This window comes from Xiphophorus hellerii, chromosome 13 (genome assembly GCF_003331165.1).
Source record: "Xiphophorus hellerii strain 12219 chromosome 13, Xiphophorus_hellerii-4.1, whole genome shotgun sequence".
Classification (NCBI taxonomy): Eukaryota; Metazoa; Chordata; class Actinopteri; order Cyprinodontiformes; family Poeciliidae; genus Xiphophorus; species Xiphophorus hellerii.
In genome coordinates, this window is record NC_045684.1 from 23,449,424 (window position 1) to 23,470,074 (window position 20,651).

At 40.2% G+C, this 20,651-nt stretch overlaps 1 protein-coding gene across 8 annotated transcripts in view; it reads right to left on the reverse strand.

Moving 5' to 3' along the window:
• The window catches only part of LOC116731262 (triple functional domain protein), an 82,886-nt gene extending 64,388 nt beyond the window's left edge, over positions 1-18,498 (reverse strand). For 4 of the 8 annotated variants that reach the window (XM_032580936.1, XM_032580933.1, XM_032580930.1 and 1 more), the window contains exons 1-2: positions 11,041-11,231; positions 2,759-2,809 (exon numbers count right to left, since the gene is read on the reverse strand). In XM_032580936.1, the coding sequence (XP_032436827.1) occupies positions 2,759-2,809; positions 11,041-11,170 (181 nt within the window). In that variant the 5' untranslated portion in view covers positions 11,171-11,231. Of the gene's footprint in view, positions 1-2,758; positions 2,810-9,206; positions 9,427-10,929; positions 10,948-11,040; positions 11,233-18,161 lie in introns of those variants that run through there. The other 4 variants (XM_032580931.1, XM_032580937.1, XM_032580939.1 and 1 more) reach the window with 4 other exon arrangements.
• Positions 18,499-20,651: the final 2,153 nt, after the last annotated feature.

The following is a 20,651-nucleotide window of genomic DNA, read 5'->3' on the forward strand; positions in this document are numbered from 1 at the left end:
AAGAAACCAGAACTGACGGCAGACGGTCTTCGCTTTCTTTCTGCTCTCTCCGTCTTATCCAGACCTCTAATAGCAGGGTAGTCTAACCGAGGCAGAAACAGGCCAGGGTTACTCAGCGACCCAAACACAGCGGGAGAGCGGGTGGAGCGCGGACAAGGGGGACTGTGGAAAAGAGACCGAGTTGAAAGACCGCTTGTTATCGGTGCCAGCAGTTCATTTATCCGGGTCTTTTGCCACCACCTCTGTTTGATGAGCCGTGACGAGACAAAGAACGAGGCTCTGTTTGCATTTCATCGATTAAAGATCCCCGAACACTCTCTCTCTCTCTCTCTTTTTTTTGTAGTTTCCTGCCTCCCTGGGTGAGGTTCACCTACGAGATTTCTAAAGAGATTTATTAACGTTCACAGTCAGAGGACGCTTGCAGGTCCAACCGATGCAAACCTAATTGTTTTCAAGCTCCTGAAAAGCGCCATCTGGAGGCGAAACAGCGAGCCCGCACACATTCAACAGAAGAGCCGATTTATATTTTACACTTGGCAGGATTAGTTTTTCCTTTTTTTTAGTCCTTTCTAGTACAAGCTGCCAAACAGTAATGACACCAAAAGTCTGTGAAGGCCCAGAGGCTTTAACTGCATCACACACAGTGCTTACAAAAGTATTCATACCTCTTATACTTTCCCACATTTATTCACATTAGCTACTACCTCAAACTTTACTGCATCCCTTTAGGTTTTTTTCTGTAACTAAATGGGTTGCAACTGTGAAGAGGAAGAAAAATATACATGCTTTCACAAATAAAAAGCTGAAAAGGGAAAGAAAATGTTAAGACTGATGTTCTAATTGCAGAACATGTTCTGGTCAGATTAAAGTCCCCTTATCATGACAAAGTAGGAGTGGGCAGTGTTTGGGTCGCTGGGTGCTTTCGTTCATTTATCGAGAGAAATTTCTTATAAAAAATTTTATTCATCGTTGTCTTGACAAATTTCAATTATTGTTAAAAAAAACTTACTGAAATGTTAATTTTTTACTATTTTACTATCAACACTTACTCCATGACAACATCAGTAGATATCAGTAAGTTTGAAAATATTAAATGATGATCCCCTATGATGAAGCATGGTGGTGGCAGTATGGTGCTATTGTGGAAGAGAACCTGTTGAAAGCAGTTTACTTTGTAGGACAACAACCCCAAACAAACAACCAGAGCTACAATGGAATAGTCAACGTCCAGACAATTTAAAAAACGAGGATCACTGGCGGAGCTCGATCTACTTTTCAAAGAAGAATGTCCGAAAGTGTTAAGTCTCCTGACGTGAAAAGCTAGTTGGGGCTCAGCTTAAAACACTTTCATCCTTAATAACAGCAAAAATGTGCTTTTACAAAATTATCAACTCAGAGGAAGTTGAAAACAAATACATGCAATGCTCGCTTTATTTGTTTAAAGCGAGCATTTCACTTTGTTTGAAAACAAAGTGACGGGACAATTTCTCATCTTGATTTCCTTTATTTTGGAAAATTAGTGATGGGCCGATGCTTACATGTTAAACCGATCTTATATAGGCCGGCAAAGGTCTGAAAATCAGCCACCGTCCTGTTTTGCTCGGCTGCGAGGACGGGCTGAAAATATTCTAAAATGTGAAAAATACATGACTAAAAAAAGAGATCTTTTTCATTTGCTTATTTTAGTTAATTTAGTAGTTTATTTTGACAGCACTACCTCATTTAAAGAAAGTTTGCATTGTTTCACAGGTATCGCTCATAGGGTCACAACACATTGAAGGCGAGTTGTCACCTTATGAGATTTTGGTATTGGCTTTTTTAAAAAATTTTAAAAATCGACAATCGGCCAGAAAACTGCAATCAGTGCACCGCTACTGTTCCATTGTGTTGGATCTGTCACTAAGAGCCAAAAGAAACAGTGATGTTTGTGGTTGTAATGTTTCCAATAAATGTATAGATATAATCAACACACCACTTCGAAACCTTTAATCGTCCTTTTGATTATAAATAAGTGCAGATTTTCGACGTGAATACAGATCAAACGTCAGATTCAGATTCCTTCATTCGGTCCCTTTCCTTCTGGATGGACTGAGGCTGCCTCCCTGAAGTCCCCGAGGCTTTGGAGCAACCTGCCAACTCATTGTCCTCCTTTGGATCTTGGGTTTGAGATTTTCATCCCTCTCGTTCCCTCTACTCTGAAGGTAGCAACACTAATAAAAAAAAACTCTCAGACCAATGTCGGACATTTTTTGCCGCTATACAGTATTAGCGTCTCTAGAAAACTTCCTACTTGGGCGAGCAATGGTGTAAAACATCAAGTCAAGTGGTAGATTTTTAAAACAGAAGAAATCCCCTCGAAAATAAGGGAAACACACAGAAGTACACCGAGCTCTGTCGTGACATTAACAACAGCCACAACAAGTGTTGGTGAAAGAATAAAAAGCTTTTTGAAAGGCACACCGAGTTAATAAATGATAACAGAGCAGACGGCACAGAAGATGGCCACCCATTCGCCTGCCCAAGATCGCTGTGGGAGGGGAGGGAAGAGGCGGAATACCAAGGAGATGTCAGGGATTCGGAGGACAATGACCTGTCACTGTCACAATGCATTATTAATGCTGTTTGCATGCGAGTGTGTGCGGCATGCTTTACTTTCACCATCAATAACACACATCTGTCCTCTGTAGACAAGACAAGGGTGAAACGAAGCAGCAAAACATCATGTCTGTATTCCTGTGTGTGTGTTTGTGTTTGTTACCTGCTATCTGGCTCGACACCTCTCCTTTTGGCTCTTTAGGGAGGGATCCATCTGCAGACACAAAAATAAAACATTAATAATAATAATAATAAAAAGAAACAGAACCCATTCAATTTAATAGGTTCATGTAATCTTAGTGTCGACAGAGAAAAATATTCAATTAGCGCGTCCACAACACCGTGACGACAAGTGCAACTGAAATGTCAGAAAACACGCCGCTCAAACGTTTTAGAAGTAAACAATCTGCCCGGTAATTGGTCTGGCATTTCAGTCCGCGACAAAAAACAAAGAGCCGGCTCACAGGTTAGCATGCAGCTAACGCGGTGAAGCTAAGACGATCAAAAAAAGTGTCAGTTGATCAGAAACACCGTCCTGCTGATACGAACACACACACACACACACACACACACACACGCACACACACACACACACACACACAGTTTGTTTAGCTCTTGGCAAAGAAGCAACAACAGATTATTAGTGATTGATCTGTCACTGCAGCAGCAGCATCTCACAATGAGACATTTTAGAAAAATGTAAACTTTGAAATTGAGAATATTTTAGGGTAGAAAAAAAATCTAAAGTTAAATAATTGTGTTGAAAAGAAAACAAACCCAACTGGTACAATTCTTAATACCTCTGAAATGTTTACAGTAGCTGGTGGATTATTTTGGTGTTATGTTATAATTTTTTTAAATTTTTAGAAACATGTCCCACAGGTGTGTTTGTGTGGGAAAAGAAAAGAACTAGACAAAAAATGAAAGAACAAATGTTTAAAAGAATGAGACAAAACAAATGAACGAAAGAGACAATAAAAAAAAATGAACAAACGAGGAAGAACAAATGAACAAACAAAAAAGAACGAATAAATGAAGAAAGAATGAACAAAAACAAAAGAACAAATGAACGAGAGAAAACACAAAAGAACAAGCGAAAGAATGAAAAAAGAAACAAAGGAAGAAGACAGAAAAAGATGTAGGGTGGATGGGAGGAAGGAAAGAGAAAAAATGAAGGAAGGAAAGGAAGACACAAGGAGGGAAGAAACAAACGACAAGAAAGTTAAAATAGAATGAAAAGAAGTAGGAGAATCACAAGAAAATTAAGATAAAGGAAGAAAGAATCAAACCTAAAAACGGAGGTAGGTTATAAAAACAAATAAATGTAAAAATTATTGCATCTGTCCCCAATTTTCTGGTGAATATTAAGTTTTCAGAACTATTTTTGTACTAACAGAGCTGAAATAAGTCCCATTTATGTTACCTCATCAACCACAGTAAAAATAAAAACAACTAAGAAAGCCATCTTGGTGTACGGCAGCAGCGCTCTGGAGCAAACTAAAAGCCAGCTGGTGAGATAAAGCTCCCTCTCCAGAGTCGGTCTGCAGCAGATTACACACGACTCGTCTCCCCGGCACGCTGCAACTCATGACTGGGGCCGAGCGGATCCTCGGCTCGCGACAACAATCGGCTCATTGATGGAGCCTATAGAACTGGTGAGCGAGCGGCTGCTGCTGAGGCGAGGACACAGTCAGCGTCATGTGCTGCCGACATGTAAACAAACTGCATGTTGGCCCCACTGACTCTGTGGCACATGCTGCCTCTGCTCTGACTAAGGTCAACTACTTCCTGTTTGTTCCTACAGCAAATGGGTGGAGATGGAGCTTATCCTGCTACAGCACCGTGGTTATTAAATAGTTGATGTAGTGCCTGGATGTTAAAAGTTGGGCTTCGATATCAAGACGTATTGGCTTTTTTTCAGTGTACGCCTTCGTATTTTACATTATCTTTCTGATTTGTATCATTTTTTTAGCTTCAGTTGTTAGGACAGTTTATATCAACTGTAAATCATTATTTTTGAATTATCAGCTCCATATTAGTCATTTCAAAAGCTTTGTTAGTTTAACAACTTTTTCCCCAGGCACAAATAATCTTCCAACTTCAGGAACATCCAAGAGTAACAGACGAGTGCCAGGATCTTCCCATCTGTTTTATAGAATCATTTGCCACCAGTGCAGAGCTTGGCCAACAACGCCGTTCTGGTTTCTCTTCAAGAATCATAAAATATGAAGATTAATTAACATTCAAAATATTTTTAGCTTAGTGTTCCATCAGGAGCACAGGCAACTTCACGCCTCATCCATGCATGAGAGGGAATTTATTGTAACACAGAATTTTACTATTTCTAACATAAAGCCAAATGGATTGCAAAGAGGCCATTCTTTTTAGATTAGAAAATAATGTGGTTATTATTGAAATTATCATTAGCAGTACTAAAGCAGGCTTTTTCATATCTTTTACCTCAAGAATGAAGATTCCAAGATCTCCAAAAGGTGGCCAACTTTTCTAAATCTAAGTCTTGCTTTTTCTCGCTCTCTTGCAGCCTGAATTAGCCACGCATGTAAATAAAAGCTTATTGCAGCCCCGTGCTTCATCTGACCTCAGTTTTAAACCCTAAACTGATAATAAAAATGCTAACATTCAATAGTCCTTTCATCACAGGCATAGCTTTAAGCAGTTCTTCACCAGTCAAACCAGGCCAGACTCATCTCAATTTGCAGATTTTGTGTGGTTCTTCCCCATTCATTGGTTGGCCCATGGATTTACGTCAACAAGAACGTCTTAGCCACCATTTTAAATCTGCGACGAGATCGTAGTAGTTGTTTGATTTTTATGTGACGGAAGTGGAGATACATAGTCATCTGTGGGGCAAATCGCGACAGACAAATATATCGAGATTGATTGATTGGTCGCCCAAGGGGACACGTTCAAAATGACGTCATCAGAGCGTCAACCACAGCTCCTGTGTGTCTACGGACCAGAGACCGTTCCACATTCCTGCCCATAGTCACATCCACTTAGTGAGGAACACGATGCCAATACAGACTCACCCAACTTGGCTAGAACCAACCTTGGCATTGACTGGCTAGAGTGAGACTTGACAATGGAGCAGGGGCTAATGTTCACTCAGCAACAGCGTCCCACCAGGGATTGGCAACTATCGAAAAGTATACAGATGGTAAAATTTTAGCATCATAAGAAGTATGAAGTTTAACCGTAAACTATAAAGGTATTGGGGGAATTACTTTATTTTTCTTCTTTTCCTACTGTTTGTTCATTGGGAGCAGCAACACTTTCTTTTTTAACAAGGGATACTTAAATGCATTTATTTCTGTGTAATTCAATTGGCCTACTTCATGTTAATAGTGTCCAGAAGTCCCATAAAGTCTATTGCCAAGGAAGAACAATCACTTTTATTGTTATCATTCCAAACTACTGTATATGACACACAGAAATGTGATGTCATCGCAAGCTGCCAGTCCTTTGGAAAGTTTAATTTATTCATTGGAAAAAGATTACATTTTTGTATCTACATCAGTTAGGCCTGTGAAAGAGATGAAAATTGATAAATTGCTCTGCACAACTATAGTCAAAACTTAAAATGTTAACTGTTTGCATTTGCAGGATTTGTCAGTTTGCCTAAAAAGGCCAAAAGACAACAACGCTGCCAAAACTTTTTGCTGCAAACTGCAAACCTAGGGAAAACTGGCACATAACGTAGGAGAATGTTCAGGGAAGGTGGAATTTAGTAGAATTTTTGCCTTTGGCGATTCCCAAGCAATGGCTATAGAGCACAGGAATACACCGAAACTGGCACAAGAGCGTACTTGATTGCAACAACAACCAATGCCAAAGTCTTGTACAAACACAAAAAAAAGGCAAATTGAACTCTAAGAGAAATGCCAAGATCCCAAGGGAATGTTCTCCAAGTCCGGCTACCTGGGAAAACCTCAAAAGGAATGAGAAGGATAAAGGTGCAGATAGAGAGAGAGAGAAAGAGACAAAGGGAGGCACGAGACAGACCTGCATACTTTACATATTTGCAATGCCAAAGAAGAGCACTTAAGCCGTTGTGTGAAACCATGTAATGCCAGACGGCATTTAGAGGTTGGCCACAATCTAAACAGTAGGACTTGTCATTGGGCAGAAAGTCAAACATGCATGGACAAAAGGAAAACTATGCTTAATACACGTGTGCTTAAAGAAACTCATGCTGCCACAAGTGGAGGCCTTTTCCTCCAGGACGGGGGCCGTTAAGAGAAGATATATACGCTCTCACTCCGCTACAACACAAGCAACCCCCTCAAACGTCACTCAAGCTGTTTGGATAAAGTCGGAGAGATCTCACAGATGTTCAAACGGCCGTTACGGAGATAAACGCGCCGGGTTCAGTCCTGTAAAACATCCAATCCCTCTTTGCTCTCCCGACAGCAAACCCACCTAGACTTCAGGCCAGATAAACACTGGCCACACTGTGTCCGTAGAGCGAGCTCCTCTTCTACAGACGGCCCGCTCTCGTCCCAAACACACACCGTTTCTGTGTCTGCGCCGGCGTCAACTGGAGACCACCCTTTCTGTGGGCCTCCCACACTTCCCCTTCTCGGCAGGCCCACTCATCGTTTGACTCACGCAGAAATAGGAAAGGACTGTCCCCCCCCTTGTCCTCCCTCCATCTCTCCCTTTCATTTGGAAATACTAATCGTGTGGCTCATGCTGACTGAACTGGAGGTGTGTGGTGCAAATACAGTGAGTAATCAGCTGTTGTTTTCAAGGACACGGCTGCAGGGGTCAGACGAAAGACGCAAATGTCAAGGGGAGGCGCGGGTAGTAGCATGTTGAGTAAGAAGTCATTCATTCGAGACATTTTATGGTTTGGCAACTCACACTAGAAACTAATATAACATACCTGGAGAGAGAGAGAGAATGACGAGATTTATGATACTGTCCAGGATTTGTTAGTTTGCCTAAAAAGGCCAAAAGACAACAACACAGCCAAAACCTTTTGCTGCAAACTGCAAACCTAGGGAAAACTGGCACATAACGTAGGAGAATACGTTATTCTCCTATGTTATGTGCCAATCATTAATCGTGATTAATTCATCACGATCAACTCAGTTGAAATAATGGTCAACCGATTTAGTAATTGAAAATAAGCAAATTATATGTACATTTGGCATTTAAGCTGAAAATAAAAACATTCGTCTGTAAATATTTTTTACCCAAAAGTCCTCAAGTGGTTTTAGCTTCACCTAATTCAAATTCACTAAAAGGATGCTATGTTATTACATTATAGGTAATAAAATATATTTCCTTATTTAACAGAGGAATTGGGTTACTTCTTTATTGAATCTGTTTATGTATTTTTAATATAGTTTATACTTTGTCCCAACTTTTTTATACGATTAATCAATTCATCGTCAGAGTCGATAGAATAATCGATTTCTAAAATAACTGTTAGTTGCAGCCCTAATACTAGGCATTAAAACTTAATGAAACTTAATCACAATTACATAAAACTTTTTTGTTGTGCAAATAAAACAAATGTATTTAAAATAATTTTAAGGCTGGAGCAACAGAGTATTAGGTGATGTGAAATAAATCTTTAGTTCAGTTAATCATTAGCAAGTCTTTGTGGACCTTAGCTTGACTGATAATAAAAAAAAAAGTCTGCAATTGATTACAAGTTCCAGGTTGTTTCTGTAAATTGAACTGTTCACTTTAGCGTTGATCGTAAATAAATCTTAACCCAGAGAATGAGCAAATTATCTTTTATTTTTTTGTAGCAAAGATTGCCCAACGAGAAGGTCAATTCGTAATTGTGTGACAGATGTGCTTAAAGCCCCTTAATCAGGCTACAGCGTGAACTCTTTTGTACAGAAACTCTCAATTGGCAAACTGTCGATGCAATCATACTGTGTGCCCTCAAAATGGATCCCAGGAGTGAGACTGCCCCTGTTAGGTGGCCAAGATGAAGAAACTCCAGCTCTGCTGTGAAGTTCAGTACCACGGGGTGCCAGCCTGAACCAGGACCGCAAGGGGACGAGCTCAAAGACCTCCTGCCGTTGACAGTTGGGTTTTATACAAGCCGCTGACTGGATCAGTTTCTATGGCATTCTAGCGCCGTTGCTTGAGCGGGGAAACAAAAAAGATGTGAAAACAGTTGTGAGAATAAGAATGAGGAATTGTGAGTGATAGGGGAGGGCAGCGGTGAGAAGGCAGTTTTGAATGCACCAGAGAGACCCAAAGAAAAACGAGCACAATTGTCTTTCAGGACTTGTCCCAGTTTGGTTCAGTCTCTTTACTCTTAATAGCTGCGGAGACCCTTTTGGCAATTTTATCTATTCCACCAATTATAATCAATTGAGAGATAACTCTATAGTAACGGTGATGCTATTCATTAGACTGAAACTGTTTACTCAGGCTGGCACTACACATCCTCTTCTTTGTTTCTACTCGGTTCTAAACAGACTTATAAAACTCACTCTACATGTCTGCATCGCTATTCACACTCTCAGGGTTGTTATTTATGCTTTTCAGAGAGGAATATGCAAAAAAAGAGACTTCTCTGCAAAAATGTGATCTCCCCTCCCACCACCCGCCCAACAACATACCTCCTGTCTTCTCCCTCTTTTCCATCTTCTCTCCATGTTTCTCTTTACCGCCTGCACCACTCTTTACCCTCTCTGGTTCCAGTTTGTAGTAAGGAGACGGCAACGAGGCAGCAAATTTCTCCCCGAGCTCACACCAATTAGCTGTCACGCCGGAGAAATTACAGAACGGGAGCACGGCAGATGAGAGGGAGGGGGAGGGAGGGGGGTGGAAAGTGGGACAGGAACCTTTTTATAAACACACGAAGAGGTGAGAGTTTGGCATGCTGGTGTGTGTGTGAGAGTGTGTGCTACACGTTTCTTTAACTTTTTTTGAAGAAAAAAAAGAAAAAAGCAAAATAATATCCAATTTAAATCTATCATAAACAGTCTGACAAATAGGAGGATTCCTAGACCAGAGCAGATAATTGTGAATGGTTTCCAAACTGGTTTCTCCAAAGTTTGACTGGCCACCTACCCTTTTTAACCATCCATTTTTCTTTAAAAACTTTCATTAACAGCTAAAAATATATATTTTTAAATAAATATTGAACGCTATAAGCGTTCATCAATTAATAATAAAAGAAGCGAGGCTGATGTCACTTGGATGTATGCAATGACTTTTTAAGTAGTCTTCAGCAATGTATATTAACACTTAGCACCGTTAGCATTACTAACTTTTAAGCTAGTGGTGTCCAGGTGTATTTCCTTGAAGTTTACCACCATTTCTACACCCCGTATGGTCCATGACAGACAGGAGTCAACTTCTAAAGGAGGGTCAGTTTGTTTCTTTAGCAATTTACCGAAACAAAGACGAAAATTGGATCAAGTGCTGGCGAAGAAGCAACCTGACAACGAGCAAAATTAGCTCTCTGTCATAGCCGCCTCAATAAACACCTCACATGCCTTTAGAAATTATAATTTGTTTTTCCAAACACCTCGCTGATAACAATAAAATATAAAGTAAGGGTCTTTATCCCCCCGTAACAGCTTTAATACCGCAGTGTGTTGTTGTCAGCTCAGTTTAGGAGCCTAGCTAACAGTGTGTTAGCTTATCAGAACAATAAGCTAGGTTTTTGAGTTCCCAATCAGCAGAACATATCAAGCTGAAAATTGGCTGACTTATTAGTGCATCCCTTCATATCAAGCTTTAACTCACCACTAAAGTCACATTTTGTAAATACACACGTCAAAATTCAATATGAAAACTTTTCTGCTTACTTCGCCCAACTTTTATTGAAAATACCTTGGTTTGTCACCTAACTGACAGCTCTTGGCACAGGTTGCATGGTTGCACATAAAATGTAAAACCCTTACACTCAGTGGCATATACCCCTACGACCTCTAAACTCGTCTGCCCTGTAGCTAGGTGACAGAATCTGCATCTTTCAATTTGCCCACTGAGCACTGAGTAAAGTGCTCAGTCATGACACGGAGCCTTTAGAAAATCTATTTTAAGAATGAGCCTAAAGAGAAAACATGGGTCACACACACAACACAGACATGGTAGCTGCTGTTGCTATGGTGACACAGGTGCCAAAAAGTGCCAGATAAAAAAAACCATATCTACAAGGGATCAAATACATCTTCCCTCGGGATAGATCCTGTACAACATATCCTAGGAATAAAACTTTTTAAATGAACATTAACAAAATTTTTTTATTCTTCTGTTGACTAAATCTAAATACCAATTGTTGCTTTCTTTGTATGACTGGCTATCTTACCATTATTTTTTTAAATTCCTTACCTTTCTTTCCAGGTCTCTACATTGGTAGACTCCAACCGAAAAAAAGAGTAATCCCGAAGAATAAAGACCAGATTAGATTAGGTCAGCGTGCATAATCCAATGATCTCTCACCTCCAACACAGTCAAAGCCTTTATAGCCGACAACATCACACAAGCCAACCGAGCCAAGGAACCTGCCTTGCTCCCATCCAGCTGCTCTCTGCATGTAGTCTCTATAGATCAGGATCAAGATCACAAACATTTGGACTTTCGAATGTTTGTGATCGCAACTGAAAAAGGTTTCATTAACTCGCTCCTTACACAAGTCACTCTTTCCGTCCTAGAACACTTAAAAACCTGTTGAGACACACCTCTCAGCGTGAGAAGTGAACATTGTTCCGTCTTAATCGCAGTCTGGTTCTTTTTGTTCAAGTGGATTCGATTTCAGCAATGCACAGACAAGTTCGAGCTGACATCATACACGCTTTGGGCTAAATACAAAACAGTGCAGATCATCAGTTTACAGAATGGCTTTGCTCTCTTAGTGTGTGTTAACCCAGGTTCCATGACCCTAGATTGACCTTCTAGGCGTTTCTAGTGTGGATCCAAGCTAGAGGGAACAAAACTTGAGATGTTGAGATTTCTAAAAGGCTGACTTTGGAGTCCCTGATTCTAGAGTCCTGTCACTTTACAATTGTGCGGTGTCCCAACCAAATTAACTGTTTTTCCACCCTTTACGATGACATTCACAGTGAAAGAGAGACTGAATTGGCTGCTGCTGCTCCCTGTGTTTGTCACATGGCCTTCTCTGTGCTAAGATAAGCCTCGACAGCTGTCCACGTAAGGAAGCTTCGTTGAAAGACTATACCTAGTTCATTGTCTGAAAGATAATACAGGTGACTGGGTTAACCAGGGTAGAAAAAAAAAGCTAAAATACTCCTGTGAAAGTGAGGAAGCGTGAAAAGCTGTCGACAGGGAGCAGACGGTAGTGACTTCACACGGCTCATCGTCGTGTGAACCACGTGAAAGTGGAGAAGTCCTCTTTCAAACGCACTGAATCTGCTCATAGAAACATTACGGACACGAAAATCATATCTACATTTCATATAAACTCTATTTGCATTCTACAGTTTTGTTTTACTTAAATCTACAGTTTATCACAACACGGTTCTCAAATTTATCCGAAAGCATAACCAAGCAGGCGTGAAAGACCATTTGAGCTAAAATTGTTAGCTCAAATTTCAGCTAACAAACTTGTTAGCTAAAAATTAGCTAACAAAATTTTAGCAAAATGTTTTTAGCTAATTTTTTTGACCCCCGCAGCCAAATATTGGGGCTGAGGGGGTCAAATATCCTGTTCTGTAAGCCGTTTTCACAGTCGCATGGTGAGGATGTTCAAAAGAATGTGTGGACAATTTGTTGCAGCTTATTTTCACAGATGCTTCTCATACATGCCCTTCACAGCAAGACATTTTCAGCTGGAGACAGAGAAGAGAGCGGAAATCTGGGAAGTTCAGACTACTTAACAACGTAAATGTTTAGAAAGCGTATGCAGTTTATTTAAGCGGTCCTCTTTGACCAGCTACAAAATAAAAGTATAAAAACAATTTTGGGTCTAAAAGGACGCATGGGGAATAATTCAGTCCTTCGACATAGCTTTTTTTGTTGTTTCTTTGCTTCATTTTGCTTCTCCAAAGGTTTGGACAGTAGGTTTTTTATCTAGTGTAAGCAGGGGATTTTTCTAGTCTGTCGTGGTAAAGCAGGAACTTCGCCTTTAGCGCTTTATTTACTGCTCTGGCTACAAGCCACCATTCACCTGTGGCCATCACACACGGATAACAGCTGAAAAGAAAACCAAGATGCCTTGTGAAAGTCTCAGAAAAGTGCTACCTCTGTTAGGTTATTGGGTTTTGCCTTGGAGCAAGGAGACCCATCATGTGGAAAGAGCTTGAAATACAGCTGAAAGGATTCACTTGAAGCTAACTAGGATTTCTCCTTGACGGTTGCTGGTCATTTCATCACCGCGTTGCTGTTTTATACCCAAGTTGTACCCAAAGAAGCTTTTTGTCAGGGAACCTTTTGTAATATTCAAACCTACCATGGGGATATTTCCTACCCGCTTTTGCAACCACTGATTTCAAGGTGCATATTATTTGACAACTATACAATTACTACAAAAACAAAGCATGATGCAAAATTTTCCCAAAATGTAAGTTGCAAACATCCAGGTCGCGCGCGTCAGAGGACGTCTGACGAAGGCGCTTCCATACTTCACCCGAAGCCGAGCAGTTGGCTTTGGGTCGCGTCGTGGTTTCGCGACGCCAGAATTCGCACGCACCTTTTACATACAGACCACTTGGGAACACCCTGCCACTTCTCACAATAATTACCAAAACAGAAAGAAGAAGGCAGGTGGGTAAGGGTACAACATGTATTACAAGGGGACAAGACGGTAATGGAGCAAACTGACCAGTGGCCCTGCTGGATAGCTGCCCTTTTGAGGTCATCTAGGCACATCCCACTGGGAGCAGCATGTCCTGTGAGGAAATACATTTTCCTTCCCCTCTAGGAACGAGATGCAGAGACGGATGTCTTGGTTTCCTTCTTGGAAATGTTTCCTTCGAGCCCCAAATCCACTCTTGCCAACAGGCTACCTCACTAAAAGCCTTCCAGGGAATTGCTGCCATATTCACAAATTGTCCCTCTCTCTAATGTGTTTGACATTTTACTATATGAACAAGAAGTCCAAAGCAAATATGCTATTCACACATGCCTGACGTCCAGACATCTTTAGTACATTTCAGGGCTTGCAGACGCATGGAAAAACAATCTGTCAAAACATAAATAAATAAGTATAAAGTCTACGTTGAACACAACATTGCAATCATTTGTATCCTTCCATCTCAAAAAACACAGAACGATAACGCAAATCTGCTTCGCTCCGCATTAGACTTTAGCCTCTGCCGTGTGACTGACTCGGCAGCTTTGAGCCTGGAGGAAACCTTCCACCGATGGAGCTCAATCAGTCTCCATCTCTCAGATCAATAGCCATTAGCCTCGGAGAGCGTCCATCTTCTCATCTGTGCTCGTAGACCTCATCCTGGATGAATGGGACCCGAGTCATAAACATGGGCTCTGGATCAGATTTCTGCTTCCTTTTCCTCGTACTTAACTGTTTCCCCTTCTTTTATTGTACGAACACACAGCATGCTCATTCAGATATTACAGAGCAAGTATTTGAATGGCTTACAGTGATTTAAAGGCTGTCAAGTAGCCAAAGGCCAGCGGGGGCTCTTCATGTTAATGCATTGAGTAGAAACACTACTAGCACAAATACAAACAAAGATTTTAAACAATAATTATAACACTAAGACACTTAAAATCAAATACACACACACATGCGCACTAAAAAGAGTAAAAATAAAAACATTTCTGTATTGAAGAGTGGTGGATTTTCTACCGTTAGCTTCCAGTGAAACACACACAGGACACTTGTTTTGGTTTCATTTTGTCTTAGAACAAAGAAGCCCGAAACAATGCGACGAAAACAAAGGAGGAGAAAAACATGAAATAGATATTAGTGAAAAATAGGTAAAGGGCAAAAAAATAATTAAACAGACAACAGGCAAGAAGGTAAAGAAAGCAGACAGTTGAGTAAAGAAGGTAAATGATGAAGAACGGGGAGGGGAAAAGATGTGTATGGAGTTTGATATGGGGGTGGAGGGGCTCCTGTGGGAAGAACCTCAAACTTTGCAAGTCATGACAAGTCTTTTCAAATACATGAAGAGGAAGTTCACAAGCAAAACACAAAGAGTCTCCCCCTCCCCTTCACTCTTGCTTTAAAAAAAAAAGTAACATCTGTCTTAGCCACACACTCTCTTCAAAACTGGAATCATTGATCAGAACAAGGAAGTCAATCAGCAACATTAGCTTTAAAGGCTAATCTAATCAGTTTGTTGCCATTTTTATTCCAGAACCAGACAGTTTTTCTTTGGAATCGTCAACAGATTAGTAACAAACTGCAATCAGCTCTGCTGCAAAATATAGAATATCGGTTATCTAATTTGGACTGGTTTATTCAACTTAATTCGCCAAATTGCGGACGTTTTCCATTGATCGGCATTATGAAATTATGTCAGTTTCTTAAGTTCCTTCTCATTAAATGTTTCAGATCTCCCAGCATTTTCTATGGATAAGCACATCAACAACATGTGTAGTTCTGCGCATTAAATTTTGAGTTTGCAAAAATTCACAAACAGGTTGTTGTTTCCCCCCCCCGTTAAATTCAAAACTTCTACCTCTATCTAAGAACATGCATCTCGTTTGGAACATTTTTCCACCGTTTTATATTTACCCACATGTGTCTAGGTCTCAAAAACTATATTACAACAACATGCCGGTCAGGGTTTGTTGTGTCGCAAGATTTCAAATGCAGACCTCATCAGCAATGATTGACAAAACGCACCAGGAACAAAAGTCTCGTCACGGCTAACAGCGGCAGATTTGTTCCCGAGACCGCTTTTATTTGTTTCTGCTGCAGCGGTTGCGCCACGGCCATAAACGCATAAAAAGGTTAAATCGGCAACGCTTCTCAACCTGTTAAATTAAAGGTAATGAATGGTCTAAGTGAGATAAGGAGGCGTTTATGGCGCTCTGCAGATAGCTTTGTCGCAATTTGAGAAAAGAATAGCAGAGTTCCACGTGAAAGATGTGCAGTTCACAAAAAACAAAGTGTGTTTGCCAGAATGCTCCTTGCTTCGCTTTTTAAGCGGAAACCAAAAGATCACCTCAATGCGGATACTGAACTTCCCTTTGCGGCTCGTTATCTCGCTAGACCCAAAACCGCAGGAGCCAGAGGGTGGCGAGTCGAGTCAACGCGCTGCATCCTCCTGCTTATTAACAGCATTTCTTTAAATATTCTCCAAAGTCTGACATTTCACTGAGGTCCAGTGTGTCACTTTCACCTTATGTGTGTGGGGGGAGGTGGGTTGTACAAAAAGAGACAGGTATGTACATATACGGGTATGTCTAAAATAATGTTTTTAAATACTTTCAAAAAGTTTCATATTTCCTGTCACTTTTTTGCAGAGAGTGAAACTAGAGCTATATAGATACATCACAAATAGAGTGGAATATCAAGCCTACATTGCTTGTATTTTTGATGATTATATCACACACACAGTGAAAGCTTGAAACTCATTAGAATATCTTGAAGTTAAATTTGGAAACTCTTTGTGTCACGGTCTAATTGGCTAATTTACTCAAAACACCCGCAAATGTTTCCTGGTATTTTAAATTGCCATTGAAGGTAAAAAAAACAAAAAAGGGTAAATTACTGCCAAAAAAAAAATAAAAAATCTCAGAAATTTTCTAGAAAAAGAGGGAAATTTCTGACTTTGACAAGTCTAAAATTTGCTAGAAAAAAACTCCGAAATTTTAAAACCTAAACTTGTTTAAAACCTAAAAAAAAAACACTTATTCAAAATTCATGCTTACGTAGTCCTATCAACATTTGAGTCTATCAAAACTCATTCTTTTTTATATATATATATATATATATATCTCAATTTCTAATTAAATTATGACGTTTACACTGAAAAAGTGCAAGCTGGATTAGACGGTTTGGTTGAGCCATGACTGTTTCTATTGATGAAAACAGCTGAATTATTACAGGTCAATTAAATGCCATTTTGTCAACTATATTCTCAAACTTTCATGGCAATATTACTTGGGTTTTATTTTTGCTTAATTCATTTTGAGTGACAACTTTTTAGCGACTCTAATGTAAATTGAGGGACATGCCGTATATTACCCCAGAATAACAGTTTTAAATTCGCTGTTGCCGTCCTAATTCTTTACCATTAACTACTCTGTACATCTCAAATTTCAAAAACAAGGAAACTGCATTGCCCTGTCAGTTTGACACGTTTGTTTTGATATACAGTTCTGAGCTAACCCACCTACCTAATGTGCGTTTAAACGCATGGAAGTATCAAAACAAATACCCAGCTCACACATTTTTCTCTATGTTCAGCATGCTGGGTTAAAATAGAACAGAACCTTGTGTTTAAGTGACCGCTTGAATCTCCACAAGGAGCTCTGGAATTCACAGTTTATGAGCCATTGTTGCCCTGACTATAGGCCCACATCTGCTTACACCATACAGTCCACACACACAGATTAGCCTGCTGAAATAACATGCTAGCATTTTATTATACAGTCTGTGAAAAGAAGTATATGACGGTACGTTACATTACACGTTTTAATACGGAAATAGGCAATGGCTGGCACTGGGGAGAAAATGGTAACATTTAGCCATGGTAGCTATTTGAGGGGAAAAAAACGCTAGCTTTGGCTGTTCAGTGCACACCCAGGTTATATGTGCCACGCCATGTATTGTTTACATGTATTGTGGCGGCTGTGCTCGCTGTGACAGCATGGGAAACAACGCATACCAACGCCAACGCCAACCAATGCATTATTCTGAACAAACACGCATTATCTATATCCCCGCTTAATCTGCAGAGAAACTGGGAAGACATGAATCGGGCTGGTGACTGGTCCACCCACAGTCAAGCTAGCTCAGCTTAAAGGAGCTAGCATCCACTAGCCAGCAGTGAGGACCCACCAAATCTGAGCCGGGAGTCATTAGCTTCTAGGCTAGCACGCAGAAGCACAGAATTCAAACATGTAGATTAAACAACCAGCCCATTATCAAACACTGGGTTCATGCAATAAAAATTAAATACTCCATTTGTACCCGAAAATAAATCACTCTTCCTGTACTATAGGCTGACTCAAAGCCGCTTTGACACATACAGGTCTGGTGGCTAAAGCAGAACATTCCAGTTTTCCTTACAATTTAACTCCAGCTGTTTTTCCACTATTCTTGTTTTGCTATGTAACTGCTGGGCTCTGTGAGTTTAATAACCATATAGAGACAAGAGCACAGGGTTGAACAACCAAACACTAGAACCGGACAGACAGCAAAATCGAGGAGCTGTCCGAAAATGGAACTTAGGAGAATTAGCAGTCCAGCTAATGCTGAGCTATATGTTGTAGTAGCAGAAATCGATCAGACAGGACATATACACAACAGCATTAGCCTTGGCTATTTACTCTGCGTTTCACTTAAGCATATGAGGGGAATTTACAGCCTTTTTTCATTATGAGCCAGTAAGAAGACCACACGGATGGGAAACAATGTCCATCTAGTAGCTGGACCAAATGAAGCTTGGTCTCCCTCTCCTTACCGGTCTTAAAGAACGCCTCTATGTCGCCGGCGTCCTTCGTGGTTTCCTCCGCTCCTTCCCCGGAGCTCATGGCTGCCTCGACCAGATCCCCCGAGCTCAGTACCTCCTAAGTGGAAGATGCCTCCAAAAAGCGAAAAAAAGATTGAGCACGGTCTCTCCCGTCCTGGAAAAAAGCGTCATGGAAGCCACACGGATGGCTGCGGGGACTGGTGAGCGTTAGCCGTGCCATCTGCAGACCTCCATCTTGGGGTAACGTAATTGGAAACGATCAGACAGGGGGCACCGGGTTCCTCCTCGGAGTGGAGCCGAGGGGAGAGTCTGTGAGGCGGCGGGAGGGGCTGGGTCGCTCGGCTCGGTGAATCTCCGTCAGATTTCGGAAATGAGCAGACGTCGGGTCATCAAGGAACAACAGGAGTGCAAGTTAGAGGCCAAATATGGATTATTACAAGTTATAACAAAAACGATTATGTGACAAAACGGCGCCTCGTATTATATTTGTGAAAAATGAAAGCATTTAAGTCACTGAATTCACAGTTTAACTTTAATCTATGAGCTGTATGTTGTTGTAGTAGCAGAAACAACTTGGGAGTAAACAAACAGATAGAAACTGACTGTTTTAAGGGAATGCTAAAGGTTTAGTTACTAATTCTTCAAGAAAGTAAAACCACAGTAAGGAAAGTCTCCCGGAAACAACAATACCAGAAAAGTTCCGCTGCTTTGGTTAAGATCCTGCTTTATGAGGCGAGAGCTGACCGCTTGTGGCTGCTGCCATCTGCTGGGTGAATCCGGAATTGATGCATTAGATCTGGTCCAACATCATGTATGAAATAAAAAACTTGATTGTGTACATGCAATACTTCTCGAACTTTTTTCACATATTGTCAAGTTACAACCACAAACTGTATTATATTAGAATTCTATCAACAACAAAAAACACCTCAATAAAATACTTTAAAATGAAAATTATGCGTCATTTGGGGGGAATCTCTACAAGTTGTTTTTTAAGTTGTTGCTGTTTTCTGAATATTGTAGCATACATTTACATTCAATCTCCCAAGGCATTTTTTTTTTTTTTTGCATCTCCATTTTAGGCATTTCTCTATGTAATTTGCTCACTTAGAGCGGGGCTTTTTTCCTCATCTTTCTTTGCAAAACAGCTCCAGCTCAGTCAGATTCTTGCAACTGACAAATCTGCTACTGTTACATACAGAACAAAATAATCCTGTGTTGAAATACATTCATTTGCTTGTCAACTTGACGTGCAGAAACCAGTGTTGTATAGTAACGAAGTAAAAATACTTCACTACTTTACTTAAGTATATTTTGGAGTACTTCATACTTTCCTGGAGTATGAAAATTTTTGATGACTTTCACTTTTACTTCACTATATTTCCGAACTTAATTGCGTACTTTTACTCCGATACATTTTCAATGTGTGGTTTAGTTACTCGTTACAAAAAAGCGAGAGAGAGAAACGCAAGTGTTTTGATCCCACCTACTGATTAGCAAGTAGCAAGTAGGCTACCGAACAAAGTCTGTAGCCTGCTTGCCTGGGCTTGTTCATCACCACCAATAGGATACTTCTTCTTCTTCTTCTTTTCTATTATGGCGGATCACAAGCAACTTTAAGGTGCATACCGCCACCTACTGTACATGAGTGTGTAGAAGCATTACTTCATATCTATTAAATTCTACTTTTTAATTTTGTATTCTTAATATAAATAAACAATGCTTTCCTTAATTTGTGAATATCTGTTATGTTTCCTTCATTTCCTAATATACCTTTAAGATTCCATTCATGCCCCATATTTCTAACTATTCTCTTTAATTCTTCCCTTTCGAGTTCATTTGACTTACAGTTCATCAATATGTGTTCTACATTTTCTTTCTCTCCATATCTCTCACATTTATCATTATTTTTCCTCCCTACTTTATAAAGCATGTCATTTAAGTAGGTATGACCTACTCTTAATCTACTAATTATTATTTCTTCTCTTCTGTTTCGTTCATTAATGCTTCGAATTCAAACTGACTTTTGTACTTCATATAATCTTCTTCCTTTCTTATCTTCATTCCACATTTTTTGCCATTTCTTGATTTCTTTACTTTTAATTAGGATACACCTGTTTCGCTTCTCCCATTAAACACAAAGCAAGTCTCGCAATCAGTAGCAGTCACATGGAAATTCTATCTTACAAAAACTCCCCGTCCAACTTGAAGAAACACATCAAGGTAACTTCTTATGAAATGGTTATAATCCTCCTGTTTCAGTAACTATAGTTTGGTCACTAGGCACTACTGTATTGTGAAATCTTGACCATAAATGAACTTTGTTTGGCATTGTTTCAGTTCCACACGTGGTGTATTTAGCTTAGGCCTAATGTTGACTGTAGCAGGCTACCTAGACTCCTCTGTTCAAGGGGGGACAGAAGCCATAGCGATAGCAATTTAGACTAAATTTAACGAATATAGGAAAGGCATGCAAGTTCA